General features: G+C 47.5%; 1 protein-coding gene across 2 annotated transcripts; it reads left to right on the top strand.

Moving 5' to 3' along the window:
* The first annotated feature begins 52 nt into the window (after nucleotides 1–52).
* sin3b (SIN3 transcription regulator family member B) lies at nucleotides 53–20,822 on the top strand. 2 transcript variants are annotated; one of them, XM_060067817.1, is made up of 19 exons: nucleotides 53–588; nucleotides 1,824–1,930; nucleotides 2,298–2,451; nucleotides 3,071–3,487; nucleotides 4,034–4,189; nucleotides 5,002–5,130; nucleotides 6,097–6,186; nucleotides 6,390–6,508; nucleotides 6,926–7,139; nucleotides 7,921–8,037; nucleotides 8,431–8,669; nucleotides 9,519–9,702; nucleotides 10,495–11,446; nucleotides 13,037–13,206; nucleotides 14,703–14,876; nucleotides 15,413–15,505; nucleotides 16,187–16,281; nucleotides 18,436–18,634; nucleotides 19,212–20,822. In XM_060067817.1, exons 1-19 carry the CDS (start codon nucleotides 478–480, stop codon nucleotides 19,446–19,448), a joined length of 3,957 nt encoding a protein of 1,318 aa, XP_059923800.1. In that variant the 5' UTR covers nucleotides 53–477; the 3' UTR covers nucleotides 19,449–20,822. The 2 variants fall into 2 exon arrangements, with proteins under 2 accessions (XP_059923800.1, XP_059923799.1); XM_060067816.1 differs by having other exon boundaries at nucleotides 3,071–3,502.
* Nucleotides 20,823–21,150: the final 328 nt, after the last annotated feature.

The following is a 21,150-nucleotide window of genomic DNA, read 5'->3' as shown; positions in this document are numbered from 1 at the left end:
CAACCTGAATGTCTTGTGAAGTTGACTCCGCCTCTCTGTGCGGCTGCGCAGTACAATACTTTACTCCTACTCGGGCTTCCGGACGCCAAGACAGACCTCTACCGCCGAATTTAAAGAGACAGTCAATAGTTATTTAAAATAAGACAATCTGCAACCATTGTCTCTAAGGTTGTTTTCGGAGCCTTCGTTTTTCGGGGCTCGATATCGGCTATTATTTTTCCGCGATAATGACGTTCCATCAAAGTCGCATCGAGTAGTAGCGTGATTGACATTAACCTCCATTCTGGTGGATTTTCCGTCTTTACGTTGTGCGGAGACTGTCCAGCTAAGCAAGTAGCGTTAAACGTTGCTTGCAGGCTGGCTCCCCGGCCAAAGGGGAGATTTGTCGGCTAGCCAACAACTGGAGATAGACCAAAGCTTCCTTCTTGTCAAGTTGTGGTAACAGTTAGTGGCTTTAAGCCTCCTGTCGCCGGGATAATGGCGAAGATACAGGCACATAGCAACACGAAGCAAATAAACCAAATTCAAGACAAGCCTTACGTTGTGACACAAAAGCAAGTGCAACAACAACACTTCCAAAAACTGAAGGTAAGGGGGCGAATGGGAGAAAGGGGAAAAGTCCTTCTCGGAGTCAGAACCATTTTGTTGCTCGGATCGTTGCATGGTATTTGCGGCTTTCTCTCTCTCTCCCTCTCTCCCGAGTCACAGTGCCAAGTGTAAAAGCAAAGGGCTAGCTAACAGTAGTTAGCTTGGACGCCTGCGAAAAGTGAATCGTTCGCTAAATACCCCGAGCAAACGAAGGGTAGACTCGGGGGAAAGATTGAAATAATGAGCCGAAGTCATCGCCGTGGAGACACACACACATCGTAGCTGTTCTCCTATCCACATTGTGGATCGTAGCCACCGTGAGCTAACTCCGACCTGTTCGAAGTTCCCCCTTGTTCGTTTTCACCCACCCTGAACAAAGTGGAGGACGCGAGCTGGGTTAGCTCCAAACGACTAGTTCATTAGGTTAGCTGGTTCATTAAACGCTTATTGGAATTATTACTACACCCAGTGACAGTGACCCATTAGTCCAACTAGCCAGCGCGCCACTGTTGACTTGTGAGACTGTAACGTTATGCATAATACGTGTTGTAATGATATGTAGTCGTTGCAAGACGGGCAGCTGTTGTGGTAGTTATTGTTAAATCACTGGTTTTGGACAAGCGTAGGCTAGGCTAATCCTCGACAGTCGTGGGTTTCTAATTACAATGCTTTGTGTGTGTGTGTGTGTGTGTGTGTGTGTGTGTGTGTGTGTGTGTATGTGTGTATACGTGTGTGTGGATAAATACGTGTGCGCGTGTGTGTGTGTGTGTGTGTAAACGTTTTCATTTTGGGTTAAGGTGGTGGTTCTGGTCGTAGCCACCGCACACAAGACAAAAGCGCAGTGCTGTTTGTGTACACTTTTGTTTGATTATTTATATTTTCCATTGCGCTACTCGGCGGTAACGCTACTGTAGTTATTCATGCGTCGCGTCACTTGTCAATGGATCACAAAACGAATGTGTAGTTGTCGGTACTTGCTCCGTTTGCAAATGGCATGAAGGAAATACAATAAAGCATATTTTTTACCCCACCGTGGTTAGAATTTCAATCGCCTGTGTTATCACACACGGGGTGGCAACGTTATCAGACATGAACTCTCAGGAGACAGCTGAAATGTTGCTATGCCATTGTCATGTTAAACCGCGCAGTGAAGCCAAGACTGACATCACTTCTGCTTGGACGGTACTGGCATGCTTGTGTTGATTTCTATTTGTGTCTCTTATTCGATCTCATAGGTTGAAGATGCCTTGTCATATTTGGACCAAGTCAAAATACGATTTGGAAATGACCCTGGAATATACAACAAGTTTCTCGACATCATGAAGGAGTTCAAATCACAGAGGTAGTTATCATTTGCACATAGACAACATTGCCTTTGTTCAAGAGAATCGCTCAACATGACACTCATTGTAAAATATTTTCCTGATGCTTTGACTAAAAGATGACGTGCAAACAATTCAAGTAGAGTATACAGAATAAAAATATGTATTTTAAAATATTTATCATATCCTTCTTTCGTTGGAGCATTGTGTCCTTAGTGTTAAATATAGAAGGCTTTATCTGAGTTGATTCATATCTTGTCAGTTAGGTCTCTTTCTGAAACACTCTTTCTTTATACACTACATTGTGGCTAATCGAATTAAATGACTTCCTCTCCAAAACATTGCACCACTAAGAATAAACTGAAAACTCTGCCCATTCTCCAATAGCATCGATACACCGGGGGTGATAAATCGTGTGTCACAGCTCTTCCATGGGCACCCAGACCTGGTCTTGGGCTTCAATGCCTTCCTACCACCTGGGTATCGGATAGAGATCCCCAAGAACGGCATGGTTTTCCTGCAGTCTCCCTTCTCGACCCAGGTGAGTTCCTCCACAGCTTTAATGGGCCTAGGCTCTACTCTGAGGAGCACTATTAATGCGGGAAACAATGAATCATCTGGTACGGTGCCTGACTTGTTGTGTGAAAATGCTCCTCTTGTGTCTGGGACTGGTTGACATTTAGCAGTAACGTAGGACAGGGACACATTACATGGCCCAGTGAAGTTTCTCCAGAAACATTCCTTGTCAGTGCACACTCTAATGTTCCCTGTTTTTTTTATTTAGATCTAGCATAGATCTAAATAATATCCCTTTTTTTATTTGTACATTTAGTAGCTTCACCTGACATACCATAAAGAGAATATTACATATTTATCTAAACATAATGGTAACATAAAAAAACGTCCTGTTGCCATCTAAAGTTCAGTTATGATCCTCAAAGAAACCAAATGGTGCCATACCGTTTTCTGTGAATAATGTTCCTTCACTTGCAGCGATTCCCTAACTAGGTGTTGGGTGTCTTGCTCAAGGATGGTTAGTTATAGGTAGACTCAACTAAGAGTCCTCTCTGCTGGGCGACACAATAACCACCCCCATTGCATACCGTGCAATGGGTGCCCTGTGATTAACCCTTCTTCATCCCTTTTTCTCTGTCACCCAGGCTACCCAGCATGGAAAGGCCATCTCCAGTCCCACGTCCGCCACCCCATCTGGCAGTACCTCGGCAGCCCACACCGAGGCAGGCTCTACCCAGGGCACGGACGCCACGGTGGCCCCATCGGACACCTTGTCCCCCTCGGCCCCCGCCGCCACCAACACCACCACCTCCTCCTCCTCCTCCACCGCCGCCGCCGCCGCCGCAGCCACCACTCCAGACACCCCCAGCCGACTCTCCCTCCCGCTGGCTGCCAGAGACGGCCAGAGCCAAGCGTCCGCCACCTCGGCGTCGCCCCCTGCCTCAGAAGCTAGCCCCGTCGAGTTTGACAGCGCCATTAGCTACGTCAACAAGATCAAGAACCGCTTCCTGGACCACCCGGAGATCTACCGGTCCTTCCTGGAGATCCTGCATACATACCAGGTATTGACAGCTACGGTGAGCTGAAGTCACGTGCAACCGTGTATACTCAGATATCTCTTTATGCAGGTGTGTCTGTGCTGAGTAATAAAAAACAGTGTTTTACCAAAGCACAGCGTTGGTCAGTATATTTGACTACCAGCAATTAAGGGCCCTGGGTTAAAATGCAAATATCCGCAGGCTACCTTGAGGCATCCCTGAGTCAGATGCCTGACCGGCTCATTAATTGCAATCCAATAATGTAAATGGAATGCATTTATATAGGGTTTTCTTAAGCAGTTGCCACTAAAAGTGCTTTTACAATATTGCCTAACATTCATACACACATTCACACACCGACGGCGGTGTCAACCATGCAAGGCGATAGCCCGCTCGATGCGAGTAGTTAGGGTGAGGTGTCTTGCTCGTGGACCCCTCGACACTAAGCTAGCAAGAGCCCAGGATGGAACTAGTAAATTGCGATGGCTTAAAGTGCCTACAAAAATTAGTAAATTGTTAATAAAAAACGGGCAATGATTTTACAATGCGTGTTATTTGAACCCCCATCAGAAGGAGCAGCTGGAGGTGAAGGAGGGGCGGGGAAACCGGGGCACCAGCGGGATGACGGAGGATGAAGTGTTCTCCAAGGTGGCCAGCCTCTTCAAGGGCCAGGAGGATCTGCTGGCCGAGTTCGGACAGTTCTTACCCGACGCCAAGAGATCTCTGGTCAGTGGACTTTAAAAAATAAATAAATAAATGTATTACTGAAGTTGTGTAGCATCTTATCCTAGCGGTCTTTGTTGCGTACGGGGAATGGGTTAACCTAGCGATGTTAGTGCTTGGCACTGGTTTCTATGAATATCATTACTGTACTGACAGCGATATATTGTCTTTCTTCTGATAAATGTACATATTGTAAGCCGCTTTGGATAAAAGAGTCTGCTAAATACCCTAAATCTAATTATAATGTTGTCATGTTGGCCGGGATGGAAAAAGACGCTGACGCTGAAACGATTAGCGTGGCAAACTGAAAATGTGTCAATTATTTTTGTTTGTTTTATTTTTTTTACATCGCTGGGGATGGGGCACGTATATTGTTTGCAAATATGCTTTTACTTTCACAACAACAGTCCGCGTTTTCCATTAGTAGTGGAAGTTTTTTCGATTTTTTCAGATAACGTCTGAAAAATAATATACACGTATGGATAGTATGGACACGACTTGTTGGTTGAGGAATAGTAAAAAAAAAATGTAAATATTGGAACTATAGCTTTATTGTGTGTAGCTTCAAATGGAGAACCCCTCCCCCCTCATAAAAAAACTCACTAAAATGACATATACCTCTACTTTTCTACTATTTAGAAAATAATCGTATTCATTCTTTTGCTGACTCATATTAAAATTTTACTTTCTAGTAATGTTTTTGATTCAATTAACAAAAGGTGTCTAAAGGTGACTAAAACTGCATTTTTCAGAGACAGATCCACCAGTTGAAATCCTCCCCATGTACTAAGCACCGTCTACTTCCTCTGCCACAGTTTACAGGAAGCTCCCTAACCGGGGGGAAGGAGCCTCTGAAGAGGCCAGATGAAGACGACATGATGAGCAAACAGAGCAAAAAGAGGCCGAGGCCCATGCTGCTGACGCACATGACCCCGCTGCTCAAGGTACGGCACACAGTGGACGAGGAACCATGGAGGAATACTAGTTGTAGTACCATGGAGCATTGGTGCCATGCATTTTTCACTGAGTTGCTTGCTATGCCCGCACACATATTAAAGTAGCCGTTATCGTTAAGTTCACCATATGATTACTGCACTGCAGGATTTGATCATGGTTTCAGAAATAAATGGAGGTATCCGAGCCATATAAAAAATAAATGTTTCATGTTTATGTGCAAAGCTACCTCGGTATTGTTAAACCTTGTAGTGAATGTGCTTTGCTGCTTCAACTCCAGGTGTGTGTGTGTGTGTGTGTGTGTGTGTGTGTGTGTGTGTGTGTGTGTGTGTGTGTGTGTGTGTGTGTGTGTGTGTGTGTGTGTGTGTGTGTGTGTGTGTTTCTTAGTTTCATAAAGAGTTGACTTACCACAATGAAAGTGTTAATGGGGAACACACCTGTTTAATAATAGTGGACTTGAAGACTCAGATATATACACTGAAGAATTATGTTCCCCCGATTCTAAAGCCAATACGTTGTGCTGTTTCGGTCCTTCCCATCTGGGCAATGATTGACAGCCTGCAGCCGTAAGCCTGTCTTAAGCAACAGTGCCTCAGAGCCAATGATGTTGAGGCTCTGATGGAGGTCGCAGACCTTGTGTGTAAAATCCCATTGTGTGGGTGCACCTCTCCTGCTAAAATCCTCATGGTCAATCATTTTTACGTTTTGAGTTGGACTGAGTCATCTGGTATAGCGCAACAGTACCAGTAAAGCCGGTCTTCAACTGACTGGGATAAGGGAATTTCCTGTAATTCGGGAATACAATGAAATTATCCCCAGGCAATCGAAGTGTGACATTACACTGCAAAAGATGTGACTCGAACTGTAACTAGCATAGACAGGGAAAGTAACCTCCTTTTGGTTCTTCATCGAAATTAGTTGAGGATAATAATTTTGGCTGTGTTTTTACTTTTCAGAAAAAGATGAAGTATTCATGTACCAAAGATCAGTCCTTTGCCTCGGTTGGAAAACATGGAGTCTTGCGCGAGTTCACTTTCTTTGACAAGGTGAGGCATTATTTTCCAACTCAAAAGTTTTTAATGTGGGTGAATTTCATGCATTCATTCTTGGTTTTGACAAATTCAATTTATCCCTTCCCGATATGTGTCGTCTTCAATTATCTAGTCACGTTCGCCGAATGCACTCTTCAAGGTTACCAATGATTGCTTTTTTTTTTTTACCCCTTTTCTTTCGGTTTTCTCACACTCAGGTTCGCCGCCTGTTCAAAAGCCAGGAAGTGTACGAGAACTTCCTGCGCTGCATCGCCTTGTTCAACCAGGAAGTGGTCTCGGGAGCCGAGCTGCTGCAGCTGGTCACTCCGTTCTTGGGGTGAGAGCACTGAGAAGCATTTAGACGGGAGAACGACTGGATGGTGGATAACGATGCATGTGATGGCCGACTTAGGAGCGACTCAGTAATTATATTGCCTCTGAGAAAGTGGAGAATGCACCAACACCTCTGTCTAAGGGCTTATAAAAGAGGCACGGTGATATTACCGCAGTAAAGGGCAGGCAAGGCTGAGCATACTGCTTTGTTGGATTTCTCTATGGTATTATGAGCATCTTGTATCATTTTCTGAGCGAACCAAGCACTCGAAGTATTTCTTTCAATGGTACGGCAATGTGCAATGAACATTTTATTTATATTCATACTGACCCCATATAATCGTGAGGTCCCCCGGTCGCCCCCTTTTTTTTTTATATCGACGCATCATAAGGTCATCTTTAATGTTTCATCTCCATGCAGGAAGTTTCCGGAACTCTACAGCCAGTTCAAGTCCTTCCTCGGGGACAAAGAGCTCGCTCACGGCCCATCAGGCCTGTCCGATCGCTACATGGAAGGGGGAGGGGGCCGCGAGGTGGACTACGCCTCCTGCAAACGCCTGGGCTCCAGCTACCGGGCGCTGCCCAAGACCTACCAGCAGCCCAAATGTAGCGGGCGCACTGCCATCTGCAAGGAGGTAGGTCACCGTTTACCCGCACGGGGTCTCAAGTAGGAAGCAAGGGGCTCTATTGATGTGATTGGGATTGGATGCCGATCAAGTTCCCCGAGTGCTTTTCGTCATTTTAACACGGATGACAGTTATTTAAACCAATGTGCTGCATGACGGAAGTTGTTGCTGCAGGCACAAAGAGAGGTAGTCTCCCACCTCACCTCTAACCTAACCTGTGATGGAGCGGGGGGTGCTCTGGAGCAGATCACACGGCTCAAACTCTAACCGAATTAGCTTGTCATTTTCAATAAAGAGCAAGGATAATTAACTTGAGGAAACCATGGAATGTACCAGTAAAACCAACTTACTATCCAAAATACGGAAACAAACCACTTTCAGGAGGATTCACTTAAAATATATTGAATAAATAGGTCTGGCAGTTAATTAAATACCAACAATAGCATTAGGACTAATTTGGATGTTGAACGGCATTGCACATCCCCCGGGGAAAGAATCTCAGTCTTGCTCCCTGGTCCATGCTTGACTTGAAGAATAACTCTTTGCCCCACTGCAATAACCACACTGGCTCCGCTCAGTGCAACACGGACAAAGCAATTGGAGTAAAAAGACTCTAGAAGGACATGCTGTTTTTCTCAAGTGGAACAACCCAATTCCTTCAAAACAATAGGTTTCGAACAAAGCGTTGCATTTGTTATTATTACTCAATGAGATCGCATTTTACCTCTTTTGAGGACTTTTGACTCTGAGGTTTACGTTTGCGTGCGTCTGCGTGCGTGTGTCTGTGTAGGTGCTGAACGACACCTGGGTATCGTTCCCCTCCTGGTCTGAGGACTCCACCTTCGTCAGCTCCAAGAAGACGCCCTACGAGGAGCAATTGCACCGCTGCGAAGACGAGAGGTTTGAGGTATGCATGTCACGACAACGTCGTCCTTCTCAGCGCTTCTTGGGCGCCTGCCAGAGGACCAGTTTTTCCTTTCGGTGCTACGTGGTTAGCCATGCTCAACTTTTACTTTCACTCTTTTGTAAGCCTTCCCTTAATACCGGGAAAGGTAGCACTGCTACAACCACATTCTTATCCTTCTTGGAATTGGTTAACCTAACAATAGTTAGTACTTGGTTCTATGAACCTCCTTACTGTACCGACGTCGATATACTGTTGTTTCTCCTTCTTCTGACAAATGTACTTATTGCCAGTCGCTTCGGATAACAGCTAAATTTAAATGTACAGAGGTCGAAAAGACCTTTTCATATCGGTGATTCCTTGCATTAATTCCCCCCCCCCCCCCTCCCCCCCTAGCTGGACGTGGTCCTGGAAACCAACCTGGCCACCATCCGGGTGTTGGAGAGCGTCCAGAAGAAGCTGACGCGCCTGTCTCCCGAGGACCAGGACCGCTTCCGGCTGGACGACTGCCTGGGGGGCACGTCGGAGGTGATCCAGCGCCGGGCCGTGTACCGGATCTACGGGGACAAGGCCCCGGAGATCATCGAGGGGCTGAAGAGGAGCCCCATCACCGCCGTGCCTGTGGTCCTGAAAAGGTCAGCAGACGCGCCTTGTCAATCCTCGTGTGATGTTATGCGTCCTCTTAACAGGTTCATGTTTTTTATTTTTTTTAATAAATGAAGGAATAAAAGGACTTCTTAATCAGCTCTGCTGTTAGTCTTGGGCCAAAGAACCCAAAGTGAAGGATCTGGGTGGCAGCATGGTTGGATAATGAGACGCTATCTTTGGTTTGAATACCAGACCTGGACTGTGTAACCTTTTCACCGCAGGTATCACGTTTGTTCAAAGTTATGTTCCTCATAAAAGTCTCTCACCCACCATTCAAATCCAGCCATGGGATTTTTTCTTTAAGTTTGATCCATTGACGAAAAGGCAAGGACATCTAATGTTCTACTGTAATGTAATGTATGCAACAGAAGTTACATTTTGGTGCAGCTTCCATGTTTTTTTTAAGGTATTAATAAATGATTTGACATTGTAAAATACCGGGCTCATTTCAGTGAGACAATGAAATAAAAGAGCCTTTGTTGTTTCCGAAGCAGATTGTCCGCACGTATGCATCATCAGAAGCACTTTATTAATAGAAAGCCGTTAGTCAGCAGCTGTGCATATGGAAACGCGCACGGGTTCACACAAAGGCCTGTTCACAATAAGCCACAATGTGTGCTTATGATAATGCACCGAAGTGCAAATCAGAACGCAACATGTCCTCGCACTTCTTGGAGCAGCCGGTGCCGTTGGCGTGGCGTGTGTCTTGTGGTGTTTCTAACCCAGCCGTCCACTCGCTCCCATACAGGTTGAAAGCCAAGAAGGAGGTGTGTGGGGTGGGGTGGCCTGTGTCTTATAGTGTTTTCCAACCCGGCCGTCTTCTCGCTCCTACACAGGTTGAAAGCCAAGGAGGAGGAGTGGAGAGAGGCTCAGCAAGGCTTCAACAAGATCTGGAGGGAGCAGTACGAGAAGGCCTACCTCAAGTCCCTGGACCACCAGGGGGTCAACTTCAAGCAGAACGACATGAAGGCCCTTCGCTCAAAGAGCCTTCTGAACGAGATCGAGAGTGTTTATGACGAGGTGAATGTCTCGCTGAGCGGCGTACGGGTTTGGTCACATTTTGAATTACGGAATATTTAACAAAAACAACATCCACAATAAAAACCACCTGCTGATGTAGATTTCAAAGGAATGCCTGAAACCATATGGAGAAGTATTGTTTTGCATGCTGGATTAAGTCGAAGTAATTCATCAGGATGGTTCTCTATATCTGTGACCAATAAGAGTTAGGGCGTGAAAAAGTGAGCACACCCAATACCGACTCAATATCGCTTCAGCTATTCTTTCAACAATCTTTGCATTTTTAACACGCATGTAAATGGTCTTCATAAATACAGCGCTTTTCTAGCCACTCAAACAGTTTCCAATATTGCCTAACATTCACCCATCCATACACATACCGACGGCGGTCTCAAGCATGCAAGGTTACAGCCAGCTCGTTGGCAGCAGTTGGGGTGAGATGTCTTGCTCATACTCTGTAGGAGGAGCCGGGGATCGAACTAGCAACCTTCAACATGAGCCACATGCTGTACTTCCTGCACAAGTGCTGCTGCTGCTCCGGATCCACTGTGAACTGACGCCCACTCTAGACGAGGGCATAACCTGGTTGCTAATAGTCAAAGCAGGCTTCGTGTCCCGGGGGTTCACGCAAACCCATTTACCCCCCTGGATTCAGATTAGTGAAAAAAAATAAATAGCTGGCTCATCAAATCCTTTTATGTTCACGAGGGGAGCTACACTTCCTTTTTTGAACCATCCCTCCCTCTCTTTAACCCCCCCCCCCCCCCCTCTCTCTCTCTCTCCCCCCCTCAGCGTCAGGAGCAGAGCACGGAGGAGGGGGGCGTCGGCCAGCAGGGCCGCAACGGCTCGGGCGCCGCCCTGGCCAGCGAGCCGCACATGGTGTTCACCTACGAGGACAAGCAGATCCTGGAGGACGCGGCGGCGCTCATCATCTACCACGTCAAGCGGCAGCCCGCCATCCACAAGGACGAGAAGGAGCACATCAAGCGCATCATCCAGCACTTTGTCCCCGACCTGTTCTTCGCCCGCCGCGGCGAGCTCAGCGACACCGAGGACTGGACGGACGAGGAGGCCGACGCGGAGGAGGCGGCGGCGTCCGGCGAGCGGGGCGCCGGGGATAGAGGAGGCGCGGGCCTCGGGCACCCCGGTGCCGCGGTCGCCCCTGCGGCGGCGGCGGCGGCGGCGGGCGGAGGCGCCCTGGCCCCCGGGAGCCAGACCCTGGCGGCCCAGCCCCAGCAGCTCAACGGGGAGTCCCGGCGGAGACGCTGCAGCCCCTCCCAGCCCACCGACGGCGAGCCCTCCCCCAGCCTCACCCCCGCCGCCAGCGGCGCGGCACCCACTGCGGGAGGCGTCCCGTGCGCCGCCTCCACCTCCCCCACCCCCACCTCAACTACAGCCACCCCCACCACCACCACCACGGACCCCAGCGACCCCTCCCCCATGGAGACCGCCGCGGCACCACCACCGCCACCGCCGGCGGAGAAGGTGGACCTGCGGGACCCCGAGGCGGAGCACCAGAAGGAGCTGGACGGCGTGTACAACCTGTTCTTCGTCAACAACAACTGGTACTTCTTCCTGCGGCTGCACCAGACGCTGTGCTCGCGGCTGCTGCGCGTGTACCAGCAGGCGGAGCGGCAGCTGCTGGCGCACCGCGCCGAGCAGAGCCGCGAGAGGCTGCTGCTGGCCGAGGGCCGGCGGGACAAGGCCTGCGACCTGGCCATGGAGCTGCGCCTCAAACAGCCCAGTACGTACGCCCGACGCCGCTCCGCACGCTTATAGAGATGTCCCCATGTCATTGTTTTTTTCCTGACCGTTTCCTGAACTTCGAGTGTCAGCCGATTATTAGCCGCTTATTGAAGGGTTCTGTGACAATGACAGCAATGTATAGTCGGTTCACTTACTCATCTCATCTCATCTCATCTTCATCCGCTTATCCGGGGTCGGGTCGCGGGGGGAGCAGCTCAAGCAGGGGGGCCCAGGTTCACTTACTATGAAGATTATTATTTTTTCACATTTATAATTATAATAATACATTCGTATTCTAGTAGTTAAGCATCCATGTTTTTTGACAGCTCAAACGCATGTAGGTCGGAGATGAAGTGTTTCCAATTCCAATTTTCGATACTGAACTCTGTCCGCTTAGTACGGGAGACGCTGGGTTCCAGAGTTCCCTGTCGCTGATGGGGGAGGTTCGACCTAATGAGGAAATAAGAGATTGAAAATGAGTTGAGCGACATATCTGCAGTTGTCTGGGAAAAGAGTGTTGCTTGAGCGAGCAATGTTTTAATAGAGGTGGTGGCCCTCATTTTTGTTTAAACGTCACGAGATCTTATCTTGTTAAGCAATAATACGCTCAAAAGCTGATATCATATTTTGGTAACATTTATGGTTAAAACGAGTGTGTCCGTTTCATCCTCCTTAATGGGGATTTGAAGCAACGAGCCGGATATCGAAAAATATTGAACAATTTCCATGGCTCACAAACATTGTTAAAACTCTCTTCTAACAACAAAATGATAACAGCTTTTGGTGGCCGTTTTCTTGTATTTGAAGACATAATTGGACGACCAGGCTTTCCTGCCCATGTCTAAATGGCCTCAAATATTGGTAATGTTGATAGTCAGTATATTGGGCTTGGAAAACCTGCTCCAGAGGGGTCCTTCTTTCACCGCCCTCTGTGGATTTAACAGACTAAACTAATATACAATTTCTAGAAGTCTCGACGTCGGATCTGTCCCAGGAACACAGTATTTTCTCGTGACATTTGAGTACAGTGTTTCCGGGGGACTTGGGGAGAACGAGGCTGAGGCAGGGGGCACCTGAGAGAAAAGGATGTAAATGTTACTGCCCCGGCCATCTGTTGGCACTCTCTATCTCCAAACAGAAGCCGGGCTCCTTGTTAATCTCTTTTTATAACCGTGCTGTTGTGGACACATCGCACCGTGGTACTGTTAGTCCGCCATGTGTTAGAACCTACTGCGGCGGTTAGAGTTGGAGCGGGTGGAGGCTCATGAGTTAGAGTGGGTTGGCCGGTAACCGGAAGGTTGCTAGTTCGATCCCTGGTTCCATCTCGCTGAGCGTCGAGGTGTCCCTGAGCGAGACACCTCACCCTAACTGCTCCCGACGAGCTGGCTGTCGCCTTGCATGGCTGACATCGCCGTCGGTGTGTGAATGGGTGAATGGTAGGCAATGATCTTAAAGTGCTTTGAGTGGCCACCGGTTAGAAAAGCGCTACATAAATGCGTTCCGTTCACCATGACCATTGCCTGCTGGGCTAGCTCTGCTGCAGCGGGACTCTGTTTTAAACGCAGTCCGTGTGTGCCGCTGTCCGCAGGTGAGGTGGAGCTGGAGGAGTACTACCCGGCCTTCCTGGATATGGTGCGCAGCTTGCTGGACGGCAACCTGGAGTCCAGCCAGTACGAGGACACGCTGAGGGAGATGTTTACCATCCACGCCTACATCGGCTTCACCATCGACAAGCTCATCCACAACATCATCCGTCAGGTAGGCCCACGGTGGAACGGACCCCGCGTCGTGTGCACTCGTTGCACTTGCTCATCTCGCTTAGCTCAAGAAATAATACAGAAGAGAATATATATCGTTAGCGGAATTATGACGCATGCATTTTTAGTATCGGTGGTCCCAGTGGGAATTGAACTCACAACCACCGCGATGTTAATGCCGTTGCGCCTACAAATATGTTACACAGGGCCGCAGAGTGTGAGTGGCCCTGGAGTGGCACAGTTAAGTAGAGTGTTTTTGCAGAGACCTCTGGCAAAAATGATGCAGGCACCGTCAGAAGAATGTGTTGACAAAACAGCCCCAACGCAGCCACATTAACAGTGATCTGGCATGCAGGCCTTGGTGGTTGAAAGAGAGAATAGAGTGATTCACAAAGAAACATTATTTCATGCTTATGCTGGTGGAAAATGTGACTACACCAGAGACATTAGCAATTGTTTACAACATGGTTGACCGTCTGAATACATCCAGAAAAGTTTTGTGAAAGCACAAAGGATTTTTTTTAGAGCTGTCAAGCGATTAAAATATTTAATCGTGATTAATCGCATTAATGTCATAGTTAACTCACGATTAATCGCGATTAATCGCAAATTATTTTTCTATGCTAAATATCCCTTGATTTTTTTGTCCCATAATTCTTCTCATTTTAATTCTCTTATCAACATGGTGAAGTGTATCGGCTTGCCTTGTGCAAATGATTTTCTATTGATAACAACATTGGCATATACTGATCAAAACAGGACGATACAAAAAAATAGCCTATAGTGCAATTAAACGACTGCTTTAAACAAATGTCATTTGAACATAGCAGTCAGGCTACTGCTTCTTTGTTTTGAGCCAAAAAATAATAATAATTGCGTTAATCGCGCGTTAATTTTTTTAACGCCGTTAAATTTGGTTTGCGTTAACGCCGTTAATAACGCGTTTAACTGACAGCTCGTAAAGTACCGAATGTAAGGTGTGCATACATTTTTCTTTAAGAAGGGTAGTTTAAAGGAACCCTATTTTTTTTTTTACAAATAAATGCTGAATGATAAAATTATTAAATTAAATCGCTTGTGTCGAAACATCCTCCGAGCAGAAAAGACAGATCTGAGGGTGAAACGTTCTCAAGGTTGACGAGCGCTGGGTGGGAGGCTTTTATTATGCACGCACTCAACAGTTCACCCGTGTTAAACTGCAGTGGAACCGGTTACAAACCGGCTGGGACAAACGTTGCCAACAGCAGATGTAACATGATGGACAGGGAAGCAAGCGGAAGTCGTGCTTAGTAGATTACAAGCAAGACAATCGTGTTGACCTTTTTAACAAGAGACCCCTGGAGAGATTCAGAAGTATAAACAAGGCTTGAATGTCAACCCTGGTGTGTAAGAGGACATCACCCTGCACACAGGCTACAGCCTACACCTTTTATGCTAATGACTTTGTGTATGTGTGTGTCTGTGTGTGTGTGTGTGTGTGTGTGTCTGCGAGAGCAGCTGCAGCACCTGGTGAGCGACGAGGTGTGTCTGCAGGTGGCAGACCTGTACCTGGCGGAGAGGAAGAGGGGGGCTGCGGGGGGGAACCTGTCCTCCCAGTGTGTCCGGTCGGCCTGGGAGACCAGCTTCCAGTGGAAGGCCGAGAGAGTCATGGCCGAGGAGAACTGTTTTAAGGTGAGAGCAGATGATTCATGTGTTATGATGATGCACTAGGACACGTTCAATAGAGGGGGATTCAGTGGTTGGAATTAATAATAGCTTTATTTATAAAGCACAGTTACAAAACAGTTATTTACAAAACAAAGTTACAAAGTGCTTAACAATAAGAACAGGTCATCCAAGACAATAAGAACAATGCAATACAAGATATTACAAGATGAAATACAATACAACAAGATCCAAAACATAAAATAAAACAGATAAAATAACAAAACAAACAAGGAAGGAATGTACTTGAAATCGATGTAGACTTTTATTTCGGCCCTCATTCATCTCAGCAGCGATCGACGTAAAGCACGATCTCATCCCCATTGGGAGGGAACGGTCAGCGTAGGCTTTTGCTTTTGGTTTTTGGTTTCCCGAACCAAAACGAAACTGAAACGATCTGAGGAGTGTTGGCCTCGGATTGGAGCGGTTGGTTCCGCCAGAGGGCACTGAGGTGACGGTTCTGCTGCTGCTGCTGGCTGCTGCGGCGTCTGTGTGGTCCCCAGGTGATGTTCGTCCAGGACAAGGGCCACGTCTCCATGAGTGTGGAGCTCCTGGACACTGAGGAGGCCCAGGCGGACGACCCGCTAGACGTACAGGTACGTCCCGCGGACCGCCTGTGTGGGTGCGGCGCGTCTGCTGGTATTCACCACCCTGAACGTGACTCTTAAACACCTCTTACACACATATTGTACATCCTGGCTCTTAACATATGGACTTATTGTATGTTGTACGTCCTGGCTCTTAACGTATGGACTTATTGTATGTTGTACGTCCTGGCTCTTAACATATGGACTTATTGTATGTTGTACGTCCTGGCTCTTAACGTATGGACTTATTGTATGTTGTACGTCCTGGCTCTTAATGTATGGACTTATTGTATGTTGTACGTCCTGGCTCTTAATGTATGGACTTATTGTATGTTGTACGTCCTGGCTCTTAATGTATGGACTTATTGTATGTTGTACGTCCTGGCTCTTAATGTATGGACTTATTGTATGTTTGTATGTCCTGGTACTTAATGTACGCACTTATTGTTGTACGTCCTTGCACTTAGAAATAGTACTGAGCATCGTGCAGCATCTTATCCTATTTGTTCTATTACGGGAATGGGTTAACATGTCTAACGAATGTTAGTGCTTGGCACTTGAACATCCTTACTGTACCGACAGCAATATATATTGTCTCTCTTTCTTCTGACAAATATACTCGTTGTAAGTCGCTTTGGATAAAAGCGTCTGCTGAATGTAAATGTTAATGTCTCTGTCTCCCCCATGCAGTGCCTCTCCAGCTACATGGAGCAGTTTGTGGGAGCCGAGTCCAGCCTGTGTTCCCAGGCCGACGGCTACTTCTTCAAGCCCGTCTTCCTGCCGAGGTAGGAGTCCATAAAACACTCGGAAAAACCTGTCGCACTTTTGGCGAAAAAAGAGAAAGTGTTGTGTAAACTCAAACGAATAATGCCTTTGACACGAATGGGTTAAGCTCCCTGAAGCCAGAGAACGGATCCGTCTTGAGACAGGCCTCAGGACTTTGATCTTCATGCGTCACCGCAATCATAGCTGTGTTTCATGGTTGTGCTACACGGGTCTATCGTTTAACGCGCGGGGGGGGCAGGCAAAGGGTAGAGGGGCAGGAGAGAGGTTCTTCCTGAGTCAGGGTTTCCTCAGCGCTTCACTTCTGGGGATGTTCATGGGAGGGTAAGTAGCACAGCCTGAAATAGCGGGTAAAGGGGAGAGTCGCTTCCTTTCAGTGTCCCAAGATGCCCCGCTCCTATTGGGTCAATCAGGTCCAGCCCTTGAATCTCCTTCCTCCAGATCAGCTCCAGTGAATCCATGGATCAGTCTTACCTTCACTCCATGCTGCAGAGTTTCGATCTCTAGGTACAGGGCCGTTCCTTAGGCATGGGGAGGGACTGTCCACTTCCCAAGCACACCGATTAGTAGGGGTGTGACGATACACTCAGCTCACGAGACGAGACGAGACACGATATTGGGTTCACGAGAACGAGACGAGACGAGATTTTAAGAAAACTACAATGACAAAATATATGACTGGACCAACAGACATTTATTTAACCAAGTCGCGCATGCATTTTGAAATGTTTTATTATAACACTGTACATGCATGAAATTGAAACTAAAACTAAAATTTATAAAAGTTAAATTAAATTAAATAATTCTCTTTTTTTCAAGTGCAAACAATATTATGTGCAAAACCAAATCAAAGTACCCAAAATGTACTTTGATTAAATGTATTCGTTTTTGCGGTTATTCAGCCTCTTCTTCTCCTCCGGAAAAACACGACCGCATTGCACTGTGGTATACGGGAGTAACATGTAGGCTACATCGTATGTACACTCAAATTTTGGGTATTTTAAGTGCACTATATAGTGCATGAAATTAACCACTGAGAATTCGAACACCACTACAAAATGGCGAGCACCCTATATAGTACACTATATCCGTGATAGGGAACGATTTCGAACACAGCTTATGGCTGCTTTCGATGCTTCCCCTGCTTCCCCTCCTTCTCCTCCTCTTCTTTTCCTTCTCCTTCTTTAGGTTCTGGCAGGCTAGATGTAGCAAAGGCGCATTACTGCCCCCACAGGCGACAAATAGAAGTTTGGATAAATCACAAATCTCGCGAGACCGATTTTTAGCGCGACGGGTAATATCGTCGAGTTTAATCTTGCGAGATCTCGTGGCACGAGATCTCGTCACACCCCTACCGATTAGCCAATCAGGGGGAGGGGTTAGAGCTGTGCCATGGAGGGCCACGAAGCAGCAGGGGATGGTAGTACTGTCCCTCAATTACTTCCAGCAGCCTCTGTCTGTGTTGGAGTTGTTGCAGGCCCTGGAGGTGAAAACGCCCCCCTCTCTCTGAGGAGAGTTTGGACTCCAGGGAGACTGCACAGCATGTGCTTTAACCATTTTCTATTTTCTATTGTGTAGATTATCTGGATGGCATTAGCTGTCCTCCACTCCTTTCATGTATCTTGAGAGGGGCTGATGCTGCAGAATGGATCGCCTTTTTGAAGATCAAAACGTTTTTCATATATATATTCATACCATTATCATCTTACCATGACATAATCTAGGTCAGTCAATTTCGGATGAGTCGGGTCATATTTGATCATTTATTAGTCAGAGAGAGACCGGTATAAAAATGAGCAACACAGTTTATCAATATAACAACATTTGAAGATTAGACGCCATAAAACTAATCCTCGTGGGAAGATGGATCGATGAAGTCTGCCCTGATGTGGTTTAGGAAGCTGCGAGTGATGGTTGTAATATCAGCAAATTACTTGGCCATTGAGGACACCTTCTCTTTCACTGTAGCCAGGGGGACACACACACACACGCACGCACACCTACTGCGCACAATAATACTCCTGTTTCAATGCACGAGTTCCTGATTGACTGAGAGATGAAGGGGAGGGGGCTTGCAAGACAGTGCCGTAATTCTGAACCCAAACCCTGAATGTCATCCTCCTCTGCCCCCCCCCCCCCCCCCCCCCCCCAACTAGGAATCTGCGGCACTTCCGGCGCTGGCAGGTGCGGCAGGTGGAGGCCATGCGCTGCCGGAGGGAGTGGCACCGGCAGCTGGGCGTGGAGAACGCCGGCAGCCTGGACTGCCGCTTCAAGCTCAACACCCACAAGATGGTGTTCGTCATGAACTCGGAGGACTACATGTACCGCCGGGGGGCCCTCGTCAAGGCCAGGATGGTGAGTTACAGAGGCCCCAACGGGACTCGACTCACTCGCCGACGCTCCGATCACTCATTTTGAATCTATTATCGCGGTTAACCGTTTAGTCCTTTGACTTTATCCGAAGCAGCTGACAGTGAATCAAATGCATGTCGTTAGAGAGCAGGTAGAGGTAGAGTTATGGTTGGACGTCGTCAACGCAACACGTGCCCGTTACGTCCTTGCGGAACCCTCCTTGCGTCGCACCGCAAGGGCCTGACGTGCGCCTCCTAAAAATGTTATCCTTGCGTCGAGGCGGCGCAGCAGAAAGGGCTGTGATTGGTCCGCTAATGTAAACCCGACGCGGAACCAAAGCAGGTTCACGTCTCTGTCGAAGCAACTGCGTAGTCATTGCGTAAACGTCCGACCATAACTCGACCTTAAGGGTCGGGGCATCCTGCTCAAGGACGCCTCCCAGGTGAGATGCGAAACATTTACAGATCGGACCCTCGGTACCTTTTACGCCGGGAGCAGCCCCTCCTCAGCCACCGTGACACCGTTCAGCCCCCCACCGTTATTATTCTAACCGCCTTTCCTTCTCTCTTCCTTCCTTCAGTCGCAGCACAAAGTGGCGGTCACCCAGCACGAGCGCTTCGACAAGTGGCACCAGGGCTGGTTGGCCAATCACGTGAGCCCGTCGGCGGAGCGCTCGGTCCAGCGCTGGCTGATGGGGGAGGACGAGGAGGACATGATCCCCTGCAAGACCCTGCTGGTGGCCACGGAGCTGAAGGGCCAGGCGGTCAACAGGTACCAGGTGCACTACAGCGGGAGCAAACCCCCAGCCTCGCCCTGAGGACCCCCCCAGGGGGAGAGACGGGACGTACAGTACATGACAACATCAGCACACGGACACACACACACACACCCACGCACGCACGCACACACACACACATGGGAAGGACTGCATGGAGCGCACATTCTTACACTACGAACAGACCTAAACACTCGCAGGCGGCGTTCTCGAGCCTACCTCCGCAAGGCGTTCACTCATTCACCTCCCCGCACTCCCACTCTCCCCCCTCCTCCCCCCCCTGAGGAAGAGGAGAGAATTACAATGTAATTCCTCCCGAGACGCACGACGGACTCACCGACCGCAGATGGCGTCCTCCGACAAGGTAGCCCCCCCCCACCCCCCCCCCCCCCCTCTTGTAGCCCCAGTAACACCACCAGTCCCTGGTGGGAGTGGGAGTCCGTGAATGAGTGCACAGCCGACAGGGGCCAGTGGAGAGTGAGAACGGGAGAACCAATGGGAGAGCCTCCCAGCCTGGGTGAACTTTGCCCTTACCGGTGTCTCTTGTGCCGGGTGTGCAGACCCCCACCGCCGTCCCTCTACCCGGGTGCGGTGGGACAGCACACAGAAGCTCTTCACCACCATCCACAACATGGAAGACCGTCCTCCCTTCTCTGGCGGCAATCAGTACTACAAGCTGTCTGGACTGATGGACACACAGACAGTGGAGAGATTAGGAGAAGAAAAAAAATGAAGAAGAAAAGAAAAATCATGGAGTTTGTTTTGGAAATGTGAATGTCTTTTTCTTTACTCTATTTTTTCTTTTCTTTTTTAAGTCCATCGTAGTTTTTAGCTTCAACGCCAGAGAGCCTTTTGCTTGTCGGATGGTCGGTTTATGTGTGTTTATACAGAGAGATACGGTTAATGTGTGTACGTATGTGTCCAGCTCTTTTCATTTTGTCTCTTTGTATGCACAGTACAAAGTGGACGACTCTAGTAATTGCAGTATTGCTGTATGTGCATAGATACAACAGTGATTCTGTATTTTATAAGTGCATTTACATGGGTATGTTGATCGATGCATCTAAAGATTATATGGTTCTTACGGTGTTTGCTGTCAGCCAGCTCTTGATGTTTTCATTTGGTTTATTCTTTTTGTTTGTGGTTTTCTTTTCTCCTTTTTTTTGTGTAGTAGCGAATCTAAACAAGTTATCTAGGGTGACAATAAGTCCTTAAAAAAATTGGTTCAAATGGTATGAAACATCCAAATGATGTATCATAGTCTTGATTTCACCAAAATGTTTACTTTACTTTGTCTTCTTTTTGCATACTGACATTGAAAATAAAAGCAAGATATCAGTGTTAAAAAAAGAATGTATAACATTTATCCTGTATCAGTTATCATGAAATAAACAACGTAGTTGTGACCTTCTTAAATGTTGTCATGGTCTGCATTTGTTGTTTCACTTTTATAATAGATTTTTTTGTGTGCAAGGTAGTTAATTCAATAATTAGTTCAATAACACGCCTAAAACACTGATTGGCATATTACAGCATACAAGCCGATACGTGTTGCTTTGTGATATTGACGTATTGAAAGGAAAAATCAGGGTTTTATTTGTGGCCATAATGCATGGTTCGCTCGTACGTTATGGAAATACCAATATTGCTAGTCCTAAAGAGATGACTCGTACCAGGCAAGCAGACGAACTTGCGCGACATGTTTGTGTAGCCTACCGGTACATATTGGTATTATTCTTATAAT

This window comes from Gadus macrocephalus, chromosome 12, assembly GCF_031168955.1.
Source record: "Gadus macrocephalus chromosome 12, ASM3116895v1".
Lineage (NCBI taxonomy): Eukaryota > Metazoa > Chordata > Actinopteri > Gadiformes > Gadidae > Gadus > Gadus macrocephalus.
Note: the sequence above shows the minus strand (reverse complement) of the source record. Positions and strands in the feature narration are given on the sequence as shown.

Bases quoted from the DNA above. Each gene is read 5' to 3' on its own strand.
- sin3b (XM_060067816.1), top strand. From the start codon at position 478: ATGGCGAAGATACAGGCACATAGCAACACGAAGCAAATAAACCAAATT. The intron at 1,931-2,297 runs GTAGTTATCATT...ATTCTCCAATAG, and splicing joins AAGGAGTTCAAATCACAGAG to CATCGATACACCGGGGGTGA. The intron at 8,038-8,430 runs GTATGCATGTCA...CTCCCCCCCTAG, and splicing joins GCGAAGACGAGAGGTTTGAG to CTGGACGTGGTCCTGGAAAC.